The following is a 17,497-nucleotide window of genomic DNA, read 5'->3' on the forward strand; positions in this document are numbered from 1 at the left end:
AAATTTCAAATGTAATGAAAAATATAACATGACGGATAAGGATGGGAATATGATGGTTGAACCACGCAAAATTTTATCAAGAAGCAAGGAATATTTTGACAATCTACTGACCTGTTCTGATCCGGAATTACAATTACAAATTCCAGCAGTGGCCCTAATAATGCACAAATGCCAGAACTGACATATGAAGAGGTGCTGGGAAATATAAAACATCTAAAAAATTGCAAGGCAAATGAAAGTGACAAACACAGCTGTGGTACTAAAATATGGAGAAGCACTGCACAGATGTTTGTTTTATCAGATACAGGTAATATGGGAAACTGAGACCATACCAACAGAACGAAAAGAATCATCAATAGTACTGCTGCACAAAAAAGGAGACTGGGGAGACTTATCAAAATGGCTTTCACAGGAATAGATCTACAATTGCAATATAGTTGTAATCAGAAGAATAAATGAACAAGTATGGCAATGAAGAAAAGAAAGCATTACTTGAATATTAATTTTATGAAAGCTTATGACTCCATTCAAGCCAAAGCCAGAGGAATGCAATGGCAGACTTGAGATGTCCAATTAAACCCATAACTTTGTAAAATGAGTTAGGATGATAAGAAGGGTTTTGATAAACAGAATAAAATCTGACCAATTTAAAAATAAAACTGGACTAGACAGGGAAATGCCCTGTCCCCTCTTCCCTTCCGCGCAGCCTTGGAGAGTGTTGTGAGGAAACTACTAGCAAATGCAGATGATATAGTGCTCAATGATAAAAATGAAATAGTGATTTGATAGTCACTTGTGGAGCTCACAGAAGAAGCACCCAAACTTGGCCTAAAAGTAAATGATCATAAAACAAAACACATGACAGTTCCAAGATGATGAGATGAGCATGACTACCAGTCACATCTAATAATTAGCAAACACATATTTGAATGCACTGAACTGTTCAAATTTCTGAGCGCAATGATAGACAAATAAAACCAGAAACAAAAGAGCAGTGAAAATGACACAGCAAAATGAAAATAGGGCCTACTACTCCACACAAAAACTTCTAGGGCTTACACTATGGACAAGATAAACAAAGGTAGCTGTGTAACACAATGATCAGACCAGTCCTAACCTATGCAGCAGAAACATGCAGTTTAGCTAAAATGATGAAGTTTATAGGAAAATCTTTGGTCTAACAATAATAAGCATAGTAAAATCCATCCAGTGGATGGATCATCTGAAGAGAATAAAAGGGTACAAATGGTTTCAAGAATATTCATGGGGAAGTCACATGGTAAGAGACCAAGGGGGAGAACCAAGTATACTTGGGTAAATGAAATTAAAGCAATAAGCAACAAGTCGGGCATAACTAATTGGAAGGAAGCAGCACAAGACAGAATCATTTGGAGGTGCCATGTGAGGTTAGCATGGGAACTAGGTGAAGAAGAAGAAGAAGCCAAATTCCACTATGAAGTTGAAAGAGGATTTCCTTTGGTTATTGATTAAGCTGTATTTAGTATATGACATGTAATTAAGGAGAGTCACAAACCACAGAAAATGCGAAACCCATTTCCCACAAGGAGAAGGGGAGGAGGTGATTCCTTAATATTACTTAAGCACAAATCACAAATGTCCCTCTCTTGTGTCACCAGATAGCGATGGTAAGCAGGGTCCTGGATGTAGTTGCAGAAATATTCTTATTAACTGTCCCAGAAATGTGACCCCCCCAGGTATTATTAGGAGACATCCTGATACTGTACATCTGCTGTGATGTGATCCACTCAGTTCTGGACACTTGCACAGTTCAAAAACTGTCAAATGGCCGTTAAGTGTCCAGTAAGACTTTCTGAACATCAATCTCCCGAGATCTGCTCCATCTGATAGATGAATTCAGATGTGAAACCCAACTCGCACTTTTCTCCCATGACATACTGAAAGCTTTGGATCATGGCAACCTGGTAGATGCAGTATTTCTTGGTTTCTGAAAAGCATTTGATTCAGTACCGCATCTGGGCTTGCTGTCAAAGTACAATCATATGGGGTATCATGTAAGGTTTGTGACTGGATTGAGAACATTTTGGTAGGGAGGAGACAGCATGTTATCTTGGATGGAGAGTCATCATCAGATGTAGAAGTAACTTCGGGCTCACCCCAAGGAAGTGTGTTGGGACCCTTGCTGTACATGTTGTATATTAATGATCTTGCAGACAATATTGATAATGAAGTACTATCTGACAGAAGCTGCATAAATATTCAGTCAGATCTTGATAAGATTTCAACATGGTGCAGAGACTGGCAACTTGCTCTAAATGTTCAGAAATGTAAAATTTTGCACTTCACAAAACAAAAAAAAGTAATATCCTATAACTATAATACCAATGAGTCTCTGTTGGAATCAGCCAACTCATACAAATACCTGGGTGTAACACTTTGTAGGGATATGAAATGGAATAACAACACAGGTTCAAAAATACAGGCGAAGTGAAAACCAGTCCACAAAAGAGATTGGTTACAAATTAGTCACGCAACCTATACCACAACATTGCTCAAGTGTGTGTGACTCGTACCAGACAGGACTAACAGGTGATACTGAACGTATACAGAGACAGGCAGCACAAATGGTGACAGGTTTGTTTAATTGATAGAAGAGTGTCTCACAGAGATACTGCAGGAACTTAACTGGCAGACTCTTGAAGACGGACGCAAACTTCCCTGAGAAAGTATACTAATAAAATTTCAAGAACCAGCTTCAAATGATTACTCTAGGGGTATACCACAACCCCGTACGTATTGCTCAAACAGGGATTGTGAGGAGGAGATTAGAATAATTATTGCATGCACAGAGGCTAATTATTGCATGCACAGAGGCATTCAAACAATTATTCTTCCCATGTTCCAAAAGTGACTGGAGCAGGAAGGAACCCTAATAACTGGTACAATGGTATGTACCCTCTGCCATGCACCTCATGGTGGTTTGCTGAGTGTAGCCGTAGATGGAGAAATAGTCATTTCCACACAAGCCATTAAAGGTTTCCTACCAAGCAAGGTCTGGAAGAACATGCAAAACTAAATGAGAGATCTACAGCTGAAATGACGATGTTGTCGTGAAATGAGTAACAAGACGCACATACCCTCAATTACTTGATCCCAAAGGGAGGCAGTGGTAGAGCCCCAGTCTATCAGTACTACATTTGTTTAAATATTCTAAAGGCAAAAATGGATGGAGTATTTCAGCAATAAATCATTTGAGGGTATAACTGACAAGTGCACACATCCTCAATTAATATCATCATCGCTTCACCATGTCACCAGTAAAGATATTTTTTCTGTGGAGGCTAGACACTCCAAGCACAGGAGTTTCAGTATTTGTCAAATGTCTCTCTTGAAGACACAGAGAAAAAGATCCTTCTTGTATGAGAAGTCTCAATTCCAACATTCAGAAAAATGTATTGTTCCATAGGAGAAGTCAGCGATTTTTTTCATTATTTTTTAATAACAGTGTCAAGACAATTTTTTTATTTAGCTGTTATAGCTAGTTTTGGTCAAATTACACAATCTTCAGATTTAAATCTAAAATGCAGAACGACTATTACTACTACCAGCATTGTTATGACACACACACACACACACACACACACACACACACACAAAGCACACCTCAGAGGCTTGAAGGCATGTAAACAATAATGACCGCGCGCGCGCGCGCGCGGTGTGTGTGTGTGTGTGTGTGTGTGTGTGTGTGTGTGTGTGTGTGTGTGTGTGTGTGTGCGCGTGCGTTCACGCGCGTGTGTGTGTGTTTGTTTTTCAGTTTCATTAAGGACTTTGCCTGACAGCTTATAACATTCAGAAGTTTATTTTTAACCCTTCGAGTACGAGTGTTTTCTGCCTGAAAAAATACCATTTCGAAGCAACAGTTGGCACGGAGATTGTGCTACTTTATTGTAGGAGATTGTAACATGTGTCTTTTTTTAAATAAAATAATGGCTTTATTGAGCAGAGCTTTGACAGTGTAAGGATGTATACCTACAGTCACTGTATCATAAATTTTCTTTTGTACTATTGCTTTTACGGATGGTTTCGAAATGAAACCACTAGGGCAATATGTAGTTTTCAAACAAAATATATCGAATTTTAGGTCCATTTTTGCTTGTTATCTAGAACCGTAACTTGTTTTAGGCATTACGAGTTCATCTGTGTTTAGAGATGTGGGACTGTGTCTAGGAAAAATGTGAATTTGCTTTCAAGTATATCACATGAAATGATGCGGTAGTTGAAAACTATATGCCCTACGGGTTTGAAAGTGAAACCATCTCCTTAAAGCAATTGACTGTTTACTCTTTGCCAATTTATTCTCATATTTGTTGCTTACTAAGATAATATAGGTTAATTTTGTGAAAAATTTTAAAATAATGTTTCAAAGTGAAACAATGTTCTTAAAATTACTTTTTGCCAATTTCTTCTTGTATTCATTGCTTACTATGCTAATGAAGTTTACTATGGTGAAAAATTTTAAAATTATACACTGAAGAGCCAAAGAAACTGGCACACCTGCCTAATATCGTGTAGGGCCCCTGCGAGCAAGCAGAAGTGCCACAGCATGATGTGGCATGGACTCGACTAATGTCTGAAGTAGTGCTAGAGGGAATTGACACCATGAATCCTGCAGGGCTGTCCATAAATCGGTAAGAGTACAAGTTTGGTGGAGATGTCTTCTGAACAGCATGTTGCAAGGCAGCTATGTTCAATACTGTTCATGGTTGGGGTGTTCGGTGGCCAGCAGAAGTGTTTAAACTCAGAAGAGTGTTCCTGGAGCCACTCTGTAGCAATTCAGGATGTGTGGGGAGTCACATTGTCCTGCTGGAATTGCCCAAGTCTGTTGGAATGCACAATGGACATGAACGGATGCAGGTGATCAGACAGGATGCTTACATACATGTCACCTGTCGGAGTCATATCTAGACATATCAGAAGCCCATATAATTCCAACTACACACGCCCACACCATTACAGAGCCAGCTTGAACAGTTCCCTGCTGACATGAAGGGTTCATGGATTCACGAGGTTGTCTCCATACCCGTACATGAGCATCTGCTTGATACAAGTTGAAACGAGACTTGTATGACCAGGCAAAATATTTCCAGTCGTCAACAGTCCAATGTCAGTGTTCATGGGCCCAGATGAGGTGTAAAGTTTTGTGCTGTACAGTCATCAAGGGTACATGAGTGAGACTTCAGCTCCGAAAGCACATATCGATGATGTTTCATTGAATGGTTCACAGGCTGACAATTGCTGATGGCCCAGCATTGAAATCTGTAGCAATTTGTGGAAGGGTTGTACTTCTGTCACGCTGAACGAATCTCTTCAGTCGTCATTGGTCCTGTTCTTGCAGGATCTTTTTCAGGCCACAGTGATGTTGTAGATTTGATGTTTTACTGGATTCCTGATATTCATGGTACACTCATGAAATGATACATGAAAATCCCTACTTCCTCGCTACCTCGGAGGTGCTATGTCTCGTGTGCCGATTATAACACCACGTTCAAACTCACTTAAATCTTGATAACCTGCCATTGTAGTGCAGTAACCGATCTAACAAACGTGCCAGACACTTTTTGTCTTATATATGCTTTGCAGACTATAGTACCATCTTCTGCCTTTTTACATATCTCTGTATTTGAATACACATGCCTATACCAGTTTCTCTGGCACTTCAGTGTATTTGTTTTTGTACTGTTGGGAATCAAAAGGGTTAAATGGGCTTGTCTGCTGCTCAATGCTTGCTTCTAAGTGTTAAGAGGCAATCTATCCTAATTCAAACTACTGGTAGGCTCCTTTGCCAAGGAAGTGTGTGAGGTAGCAAAGACTGGAAGTTGCACCACCTTAATTCTTTCTTGGCTTCTGTGTATATCAGTTTTTTCACTTTTGTTATCTGCAATTTTTTCCCATCCTCAGTGAATACGGAATTCTTGTCACCACACACGGTGGCTCCCATAACAGTTGATGCACACTGCTAGAGATGGGCTGTTTGTGCCAGATTCATGGTCTGCCTTTCCACATTTTCAAATGCTGTTTCTCCTTTATAAATAATTATCATATGGCCAAAACAATTGCACTTGCTACACCTCAAGAAGTTACAAGGCCTAACTCTAAGGAGAAGAGAAGGTTGCAATTAGATTCTTGGGTAGCTACAGTGTTCCATGTCTCAGCAAAAGTGATCCTCTTCTTTAGCTCTCCTATTATTTCTTCATGTTGTTTGTATCAAGTTGACTGCTCCTCTGATGCCCATTCTTGATTAATTTCCAACATATCTATTTCCATTATATAATAGCACCTAGCTATAACATTGCTTGGGGGAGTTGTGCATCTCAGCTACTAAGTTAAAGTCATCCAGTTTTTTGGAGTTTCTTAATTTTTCCACCTGCTTCGATCAGCTAGTTTCAACTACTATGGCATCATTTTTTTGTTTTGTTTTACATATTTTAAGGTACCAAGACACACTGTGTGTTACTAAATATCGATGGTCAACCAACTCTAGTGGAAGATGCTCCACAAGAAGTGTTCTACATAATTGTGTGGTTTATTGTTGAAGTTTCAAGAGCGAAATTCCTAGAAGAGTCAACAAAAATATTGCTCGCTCCTATGTATATCTCATAAAAGGACCATGAAGTTAAAATTGGAGAGATTTGAACTCACATGGAGGCTGGTAGCAATTGCTCTTCCCATGAACTATTCATGACTGGAAAAGGAAAGGGGGGAAGTGACATTCATACACAGACATCTGCTAAACACCACAGGGTGGTTTGTAGAGTACAGATGTAAATTTAAAGAGGAGGACACTTGTTAAAACATCCCCTCTATCCTATTAATAATAAGAATGACATTTTGGCTAACCCCTTGAAGTTTTTTGAGCCCATCATGACTAGCCGCCTCCTGCCTTCTTTCCTGTGGGTCATTGATAGTAGCCTCAGTCCACCCAAGCTGATGGGAATGTTTATGATTGTTGAAGGATTCAATGACGTTTCTCAGTCCACCCAAGCTGATGGGAATGTTTATGATTGTTGAAGGATTCAATGACGTTTCAAGAATAGCTAGGAAAGTAATGGTCCACCCAGCCAGAGCCCTGCTTGCCAGGGTATGTCTTATGCTACTGGTGTGTAAAATGTACCTACAGGCTGACTGCTAACAACTGTTTTGCTTCCAAATGAGATTTTCACTCTGCAGCGGAGTGTGCGCTGATATGAAACTTCCTGGCAGATTAAAACTGTGTGCCGGACCACGACTTGAACTCGGGACCTGGCAGAAGTAAAGCTGTGAGGACGGGGCATGAGTTGTGCTTGGGTAGCTCAGTTGGTAGAGCACCTGCCTGCAAAAGGCAAAGGTCCTGAGTTCGAGTCGCGGTCCATCACACAGTTTTAATCTGCCAGGAAATTTCATATCAGCGCACACTCCGCTGCAGAGTGAAAATCTCATTCTGGAAACATCCCCCAGGCTGTGGCTAAGCCATGTCTCCACAATATCCTTTCTTTCAGGAGTGTTAGTTCTGCAGGGTTCGCAGGAGAGCTTCTGTAAAGTTTGGAAGGTAGGAGATGAGATACTGGCAGAAGTAAAGCTGTGAGGATGGGGCGTGAGTCGTGCTTGGGTAGCTCAGTTGGTAGAGCACTTGCCCGCGAAAGGCAAAGGACCTGAGTTCAAGTCGCGGTCCAGCACACAGTTTTAATCTGCCAGGAAGTTTCATATCAGCACAGACTCCACTGCAGAGTGAAAATCTCATTCTGGACACATCCCCCAGGCTGTGGCTAAGCCACGTCTCTGCAATATCCTTTGTTTCAGGAGTGCTGGTTCTGCAGGGTTCGCTTCTGTAAAGTTTGGAAGGTAGGAGACGAGATACTGGCAGAAGTAAAGCTGTGAGGACGGGGCATGAGTCATGCTTGGGTAGCTCAGTTGGTAGAGCACTTGCCCGTGAAAGGCAAAGGTCCTGAGTTCGAGTCGCGGTCCGGCACACAGTTTTAATCTGCCAGGAAGTTTCAACTGTTTTGCTTGATAGCGATCCAACCAAATGGCACATAGCACACCTCAAAGTTCATCTTATTAAAATATAATAAGAGATTTGTACCATTACCATGATCTGGGTAATTAAGCCAAGATCCCTGGTCCCCGCACAATGTTCCATAGCCAGTCAGCATCGCAGTCACTGAAGCATATATAGGGCCTATGATTGCAGAGACCTAGTGGTTTCCACTAGAACACAGCACAGTAAACCATGTTTCACGTGGCTGCATTGTCCTGGCTAACCACATTATACTGGCACTGTAGCTCGACTGGGCCAGTATAATGTAGCTGGGTGGGACAATGTAGGCAAGCTAGTGTATTCATATTTTGTACTAATTAGCTCTGAAGCTGAATATCATCTGAAAGCATAAGAATGTTTTCAATTTAGTTTAAGTCCCTATTGACAACTCAGCGTCTCAACTATATGGCGAGTTGTTACTGTCACTCCTAATCATTATAGATAAAAATATTAATCATATCTGAACCAATGAAAAGAAGAGCAAGTGTGTATCTCTAGTGGTGTATCTACTAGTAACTTCTTTCTTTAATTTCTTTCCTTCCCATCCCGTCTAGTAAGTCCCCTCTGACTTCAGAGTGACTTTTGGAACCCCTCCCCATATCCTAAATCTCAGCAGTCCTCTTCCTTCACCCCTCTCCCTTCCCCTTCCCCTTCAACCCCTCAGCCAGAAGAAGGACCCGCTGGCTGGGTAGACTGTTTATCTATCCAATTACATTACATTTTTCAAAAACTGATTATTTTCACAGATATAATTCTTGACATTCATATGAGACAACTTTGCAATACATAAATATTCAATAATTACATAAAATATTTCTAAAGCTGCATTATCATATTGCAATTACATTTGTGCACAAATGATCAATTATGTACAATAAACTTATCTACAAACTCTTTATATTTAAAGAGAAAAGCTCTTGTTTGAGACTTCATTAATAGATGATGGTGCAATGCACAAGATAAAATCCAGAACTGAAAAATTAATATGTGCTACACTGACATGATACTACACACACCTCAAATTTTCTAGGACAAAATATGCTGTAGGACAAAGTAAGTTATTACTCATTGCTCGATTTCTGTGATATAGTACAAAACAGTTTACCTTCTAAAGCCACATTTCAGAAGAGGTTGCATGCACATCATTAGGCACCCAGAATTGGATACAGGCCTACAGTCTACAGTATGTGGAGCAAGCGGTGTAGGACCTCCACCACTGATTAGGACAAGCTGGATCACTTGCTGAGGACGGCATCGACTAATTGCAACAGCTAAGCTGCATCTGTAAATGTTATTTGCAGTTAAAGTGGTAGTTGATGATAAAGAAATAAATGACCAAATACTATCAAGTAATATTCAATATAACTATATGTTACCAACTTGCATTTAAATCAACAAAATATCTCTCGAAAATTTAGAGAGATCTGAAAAGATAGACATCCTGTGCCTGTCTGGCACCACATAATCACAGGTTTAGATCCTTATTTGGATCCTAAAATTTGATTTCAATAATTAACTTTCCAACATGTCTTCACAGACAGTAGGAACTTAACCGATAATGTTTTCTTTGTTGAAGCTCAAAGCAATAAAATAACTGTTTACCCAACAACAAATGCTCTCTCTGTTCATGATGCACAGTAAGTTAGGATAAATAATACAGTGCCTTGTAGTGTAGACACTCCTCAGTGGAAATCAGAATAATTAATGACTCCATGACAAATGCATTTAAGAACAGTTTACAGGAGATGACCTGGGATGATATATGTAATTAACCAAATGCTTACGTAACATTTAATCTATACCATGATAAATCATTATTTGGAAATAGCTTTCAACATAAACTAATCAGAAAGGACACTAAACAGCCATGTAAAAAAAACAAGTTCACTAGAGGGATTAAACTATGTTGTGAAATGAAAAGGGAGATGTATCTTTGCCAAGAACAAGTAGGGATCCTGAAGTAGTTGCACACTACAGAAACTACTCAAAATTACTATGAAAGGTTACTAGAAAATCAAGGAACATGTACATAATGTCAGAAATCAGTAATTCTGACAGCAGACTTAAGGCTACTGGAACATAGTGAAACAAGACAACCAGCCCCAGGGCAAGATAACATCACTATTGAACTGAATGGAAGTTTTATAAATGATGAGTCACAGGTAGCAAATTATTAATAATCATTTCTTAAATAGAGAAGAAAGCATAGGGACAAACAGTTCAAGAAAAAAATCACAGCAGTATGTTGGAAAAGTACCTCTCATAAAATTCAATCATATGAATGTATCACCCACTTCCCCTTCTGAAATTATTAAAATTATACAGTCTCTCAAAAATAAAGGTTCATCTAGTTTTTATGATGTTTATAATAGAGTAATAAAGATTTGTTCCCATATAATAAGCCCTGTCTTATCCAAATTATGTATTGCATCATCAACTCAAGGCATTTTACCAAAGAGACTGAAATACGCCACTGTTAAACCCCTCTTTAAGAAAGATGATAAGAGAGATGTTGACAGCTACTGATCTGAGTCACTGCTGACATTTTCCAAAATTTTTGAGAAGTATTTCCAACAATAGTATCCTCAGCAAATCACAGTTTGGGTTTCAGAATGATTCTTCTACTGAGAATGCCACTTACAAGTTCACTCACCAGATTTTACAAGCATTAAATAATAAAATAGTGTCGGTTGGTATTTTCTGTGACCTATCTAAGGCATTTGACTGTGTGAATTACAGTATTCTCCTACATAAATCTAAGTTTTATGGGATTGATGGTATGGCCAACAGACGGATAATGCCATATCTAACTAAAAGAATGCAGAAAGTTGGACTCAGTAACAATACAGTTGGGGGGACATAATTATGACTGGGGAGAAATCACATATGGGGTTCCCCAAAGCTGAGTCTTAGGTCCACTATTGCTCCTTATATATGTAAACAATCATCTGTCTAATATACAGCAATCAAAATTAATTCTTTTTGCAGATTGCAGTCAATCCAAGCTTACATACAGAAACAGAAATAATGGTAAAGAAAGTTCTTGAAAGTATCATTGATTAGTTTTCTGCAAATGGTCTCACCATCACTTTTAAAAAGGCACACCAATGATAAGTGTAACACATAGTGAGGAAATAATAAATAGGGCAAAAACTTCAAAATCCTGAAGTGTCCTTATTTATGAGAATTTAAATTAGAAAACCCACATTTTGGAACTCCTGAAACGACTTAAGTCTGCCACATTTGCACTTAGAATCACTGCAATTCTTAGAGAGGCAAATCAGGACGTTGACATATTTTTCTTCAGTAATGGTATATGGAATAATGTTCTGGGATAGCTCATCTCTAAGAGAGAAAATTCCTCACTGCACAATTGCATGCTGTAAGATTAATGTGGTGCTCACCCATGGTCATCTTGTAGACATCGATGAGCATTCTGACTATTGCTTCACAGTATACTTATTCCCTCATGAAGTTTTGTTGCAAATAATATAATACAGTTCAAAAGGAACAATGATGTACATAAGTAGAATACCAAATGGGAACAATGATGTACATAATTAGAATACCAAAAGGAAAATTACATTCATTACTCCACATCAAAGTTGCCTTTAGCACAATGCTGCAACAGAAATTTTTGATCACTTACCCAGTGGTATAAAATGTCTGACAGACAGAAAAGTAAAATTTGAAAACAAATTGAGACAGCTTCTCCTTGACAACTCATGTGTAAAAGATGGTAGGTAGAAATTACCAACTCAAGAAATGTTCAGAAATTAACCATATGTACAAACTAATTCACAATGTGAATGTAAAATGACTTGTTCTACATCATTACCTCTATTGTACAAAGTGATCCACAGAACATGTAACTAACTAACCAACCAACCCTGACAGTGGAGTAGCAAGAGACTTCCTGGAATTCCAGGTCCTGCTGGAAGCCTACGCTAACACTGCCAGGATTAACAAAGTGAAAAATCATCTGAGGGCAGCAATAATCAAAGGCATACCATATGGACAAGAGAGAACTGGAGGGAAAAAAATTAGCATCAAAAGATGCTGCTATGGCTACATTCCTGACTGCTAAGCTCTCAAAGGGGAGGAAAATAGCACCCAAGTTGTGCAAATCAAATCATGACAATTTTTGTTAAAGCCAGACATGAGGAAGGCATCAAGACTGTGCAAGAGACAATCACTGAGACACTTAACTCTGTAAATAAAGAAAGAATTAATAAAGCAAATATAATGGAAGATGTTCTGATTGTAGCTGTGGCTTTGCAAGTCAATGACGAAAAACTAAACAAAATGTGCTTGTAATTCAGTCCAGAAAGTGCGAACTTCTGTAAGACAGAATCAGAGATGATAATGAGTGACACACCGTCAATATGAATGGAGAAGATCTATTGAATCTGAATTACAATTAATAACATTTTCAAGATATGTCAAGGGAAGAGTTGTTCTCAGAATTACAGCCGTGCTTCAAAATGAGACACACAGAAATAAGAACTGTGCATCATGTGATGTATGTGTTGGTCAAGTTGAGAGACAAATCGATGAGATGGCATTCAAGATTTTACAGTATGTAGGATAACAACATTGCATCAATTAAGGGCCATATTGTGGTGTGCTGTCTGAAGTGTAACAATTTGGGTTTTGAAGCCCAATGTTGCCCTACTCCGAAAGCTGTCTGTTTACGTGGTGGGGATTGCAATCATGAAAACTAAAACTGTGACAATGTCACAACCTGCAAATTGCTTCCCTTGTATAAAGAGGGGCAAAAAGTTCTTGTCCTCAAACAAAGTTTGTAGCACCTGCAAGATATCAAAACAAAGACTTATTCAAAGAACTGATTATTGCCCACCTAATGTCTCTATGAACAAATAATAAATCACCTAGTAAAACATTGCGAGGCTGAAAAATAGAGGAGGCATTTTTTCAGTCAGCAAGAAAAGTGTGGGAACAATTTAGCAGCATTCTGATAGGGGTGAAGGTGTACTCTCTCATGTTGATATTACAACCGTCAGAACATCTGACAATATTGCTACAGCACATTAAAACATACATGTCTAGAGCAACCTGCCACCCTGACCATGGCATTTGAGGCACTCCATGAAATTAGGACACTTAACTGGGGAAACAGTCATGTTTCCAGAGGTTGGGTTAGTGGAATGAGAATACCACTGCAGTCCGTTAATCTGCCAAATACACTTCGTTAACTGTACACCTTTGTACATAAGGTCATTCATCTAAAGGGCGATGTTTTTGGCACCGATGAGATATCAAACAGACAGTGCAGTCATATAGCCACAGGAACATGATTAAAAACTCATGGCTTTACAAGAGGCAGGTTATGTGTAGATAACATCTTTGCCCTAAAGCAGATTGGGATGAAGAGACTGGAAAGGAATCTAAGCAGTCTTTGTTGATCCTGAGAAAGCAAATGACAGTCTTTTTAAAGCTATCATTCGAAGGTCTGCGGTCAGAGAAATTGGAAAAAAATAAGTAACTAGTATCATAAGCCTCTAAAAATCAGCAGAATGTATAATTAAAATGGGGGAAAAATTTGTAGAGGCCTTCAAAATAACTAAGGACTGAAACGAGGATGCTGTCTGTCTCCTACAAGCTTTAAGATGTATATGCAGAAGGTTCATGGGTTAGAAAGTGCATGGGCTTGACGGTTGCAGTAGGAAACCAGTGTATGTACACACTTTTCTATGGTGGTCATTAAGTTGTTGCAGCAAATGAAGAGGATATAGCTTATATGCTTAGGAAGATGTCAGAGGAGTATAAAAAGTGGGATTTGAAAATTAATTTTGAGAAGTTGGGATATCTATGTTGTGCAGAGGAGGGAAATAACTTGGACGTTGGCAGACATCATACTGAAGTGAGTAAAGAGTTAAGTACATGGGTTGTATCCTACCATGTGATGGAAGATGTGACAAAGACATCCAACAATAGATCAGGAAGGCTATCCAAAAACTAAATCCTGTACTTTGGCCCTCAAAAATGAGTTTGTAGGTTAAAATATGTTTATACAAATCTTTCATGGAACTAATAACAAGCTACAGGAGTGAGAGCTGGGAACCCACAAAAAGAAAGAGACTTAGAGTTTTAGAAATAGACTACTTGGGAAGAGCATGTAGAATTTCCTGACTTGACTGCATAAGAAATGAGGAAATAATAGAAAGGATACAGACTCATTATAGTGTTATTGATAGAATAGAATAAAGACAGCTAGGATGGTTAGTGCATGTCACAAGAATAGAAGAAGACAGATGGCCCAAGAGAGTACTTCCATGGCAACCTCCTGGAAGAAGAAGAGGAAGACCATGGAAAGGATGGCTTACAGATATCCATGAAGCGATGGAGAGAAGAGGAGGAACAATGGCAACAAAGCATTTGGTGACAGAGATGCTGTGGCAGCTGTAGGTCCCCTGCAACAAAAAGGCACACAACAGTCGAGCTGAGTACCACTGCTGAAGACGTGTATCTGATAAACACATACTGTCTGTAAAGCAATCTTACAAATGTATATCTTCAGGAACTTAGCTTTGTAAATAGACTCTTTAACAGCCTAACTTACTTGTTACTACGGCTGACGTAAATGTGAAGTCCCACATTCAGTATAGTGGTGTGCAAGACCAACAAGGAGATGACATTTCCTTACGAAATTTTAGCTTTTAATTCACCAACACCAACTAACAGGGGTAGAGGCAGTGTGAGCTCAAGTAATGTTGTTACACTTTGTCTAAAAAAAAAAAAAAAAAAAATAGATCTCTTCGTAATGGGTGGGTAGCCAGTGCTCTCTCAAGATTACTGGAAAGTTACTTTGATGAAATAAAGACAAAAAAACTAGTGCATTCAATATTGCAATAAGTTGATATGGCAGTATTGTTCAGGGGAAAGCCTGATGGGGCTTTGTTGACATCATTAGCAGAGCTTGGTGAAATGATTCAGGTATAACATAGGGCAAGAAAATTTTATAACAGGAATTCATGAAAGAGAAAATTTTTTGTTATAATACAAACTAACCTCAAAACAAAACTTTAGACAAAAATTAATATTTGTGAGGGTGGAAAAGTTGGGCAAAACTCATCTGGGATCAATTGCCACTAGTACTGTGGGGGCATTAACAAGATATATGATATGATTTCCTATGATGCTATCAATAATATTGCATATACACATGGTTACAAAAATATGGGACAAAAAGTTTAATTATTATTTTGGATAAGGTATTAGAACAGTTGCTCAGGTACACTATGACCTGTCATTGTCATTAGGTTCTGTATATAGATAAAAGAAGCAGTTTGGCTTCCAGGAAAATGCAAACATCATGGCAGAGGAAACTCACCAGTCCTCAGTTTGCAAATATGCAGATGGAGCCATGGTAGACAATGCTGGTGCTTTTGGCAACTAGTGCTGGCCTTCACTCTAAGGGGGGGGGGGGGGGGGGGAGAGAGAGAGAGAGAGAGAGAGAGAGAGAGAGAGAGAGAGAGAGAGAGCGCGAGCGCCTTAGTCTGCTACATAGTATGTCTGAAAGAACAGACACTGCTGACGATTCACAGCTGTATGTAATACTTTTGGAATTAATTTGCTGACTGTGAATATCTTGACATCAGCTGAATTACACACCCAATAGTGACACGTGAAAGTTTAATACACAGCATCATTTATACACCATGAACTGCACTACAAATGTTTACTTGCCAAAACTGGTTTTCGGGTTTATAACTCATCTTGAGTGGCATCTGATACAGAGGAACAAACAATTGTTAAGTACATCAATATCTAAAAAATGACTGCAATGTAAATAGTAGCAGGATAGTACACAATAATAGGTTGCTAAATGGTAAGATACAAAGTAACAATGTAAATTTCTTCAAAAAATTTCTCCAATGTGGAATAATCGTTTTATTGATATACAGAATTACCTGATAAACAAAAATTGTCTTACACGTATCAAGTTATCCATTCCATTGAAACAACAGGAGATCCACATTGGACTGTAACAATATTGTGAAAATGAGAGTTGCTACTCACAGTATAGCGGAGATGCTGAGTTGCACACATGTGTGAGAGTTGCGTTTGCACGAGTGTGTATGTGTGTGTGTTTGTCACCTAATTTTGACAAAGGCCTTACTGGCCGAAAGTTATATTTGTGACAGTCTTTTTTTTTTTTGTTCCTATCTGCGACTCACCATCTCCGCTATAAAGTTATAAATATGTGTATATACAAAGATTGTAGTGTCGTTGTTTGTACTATCTTAGCAACTGCAATAAGTTCATCTTAGCAATTAAAGAGTTTCTGTAATATAAACCTCTGAATGTGAAAGTGTTAAGTGATGATTTTTTTATTACTGTGCTCAATGTGCAAGACAAATTTCCAGTAAAAGGGTAAGTAAAGACATTAATGAAACTGATTTAATCAGACAACTCACTTAAGATATACATTAAAATAAATGAATCTTTCTGTACAGTGTTAAATTTCACTACATAACCTCTCTGGGACATCTGGTAAACGATCCTCGTCACAATTCCAAGTAATCTACGTAAAACTGTAATGCACCTGATGATGGCAGCATGCTCTCAAAACAATGTGTGCTAATAAATATAAGTAAAAATTGATTGAAGCAGTAACAGCTATTTAATAAATTCATATTCCACCTGGTATTAAAGAAATATGCGATAAGAGCAAAATATCCTTAAAATTCAAGAAGAATGTGACAACTCCTATTTCACAGAAGGCAGGTGCTGACAGGTGTGAATAATACGGAACCATCAATTTAATGTCACGGTTGCAATATACTGACACAAATTACTTGCAGGTGAATCGAAAATTGGTTGAAGCTGACGACAGGTGTGATCAGTCTGAGCTTCTGAAAAATTTAGAAACATGCGATCCCATACTGATCTTACAACTTACCTTAAAAAACTGACTGAAGAGAGGCATACTTATGTTTACAGCATTTTTTTAGTAAGCGTTTGACACTGTTGACTGGAATACACTCCTGGAAATTCTGAAGGTAACAGGGTAAAATGAAGAGAGCAAAATGTTATCTACAACTTTTACAGGAACAAGTCTGCAGTTATAAGAGTCACAGGTTGAGAAAGAGAAGCCATATTCGAGAAGGGAGTAAGAACTGTAGCTTGTCTTTGATATTATTCTATCTGTACAGTGAGAAAGTAGTAAAGGAATGTAAAGAGAAATTTGAAAAGGGAATTAGAGTTCAGGGAGAAGAATGAAAAAACATTCTGACAGAAACAGCAAAGGACTTGCAAGACCAGTTGAATGGATTGGATAAGTCTAGAAAAGAGAATATTAGATGAATATCAACAGCAGTAAAACAATGATAATAGAATGCATTGGAATTAAATCATGTGATTCTGACAGAATAAGATCAGGAACAGAGACACTAAAAGTAGTTCTTGAGTTTCTATTTG

The 17,497-nt window shown here is 38.5% G+C and overlaps 1 protein-coding gene across 1 annotated transcript in view; it reads right to left on the bottom strand.

Moving 5' to 3' along the window:
- LOC126483835 (uncharacterized) overlaps positions 1 to 17,497 on the bottom strand; it is a 99,319-nt gene that overhangs the window by 9,631 nt on the left and 72,191 nt on the right. Inside the window, exon 4 of the mRNA XM_050107042.1 lies at positions 9,159 to 9,335. Coding sequence (XP_049962999.1) covers positions 9,159 to 9,335 — 177 coding nt within the window. The remainder of the gene's footprint in view (positions 1 to 9,158; positions 9,336 to 17,497) is intronic.

Source organism: Schistocerca serialis, chromosome 6 (genome assembly GCF_023864345.2).
Source record: "Schistocerca serialis cubense isolate TAMUIC-IGC-003099 chromosome 6, iqSchSeri2.2, whole genome shotgun sequence".
NCBI lineage: Eukaryota > Metazoa > Arthropoda > Insecta > Orthoptera > Acrididae > Schistocerca > Schistocerca serialis.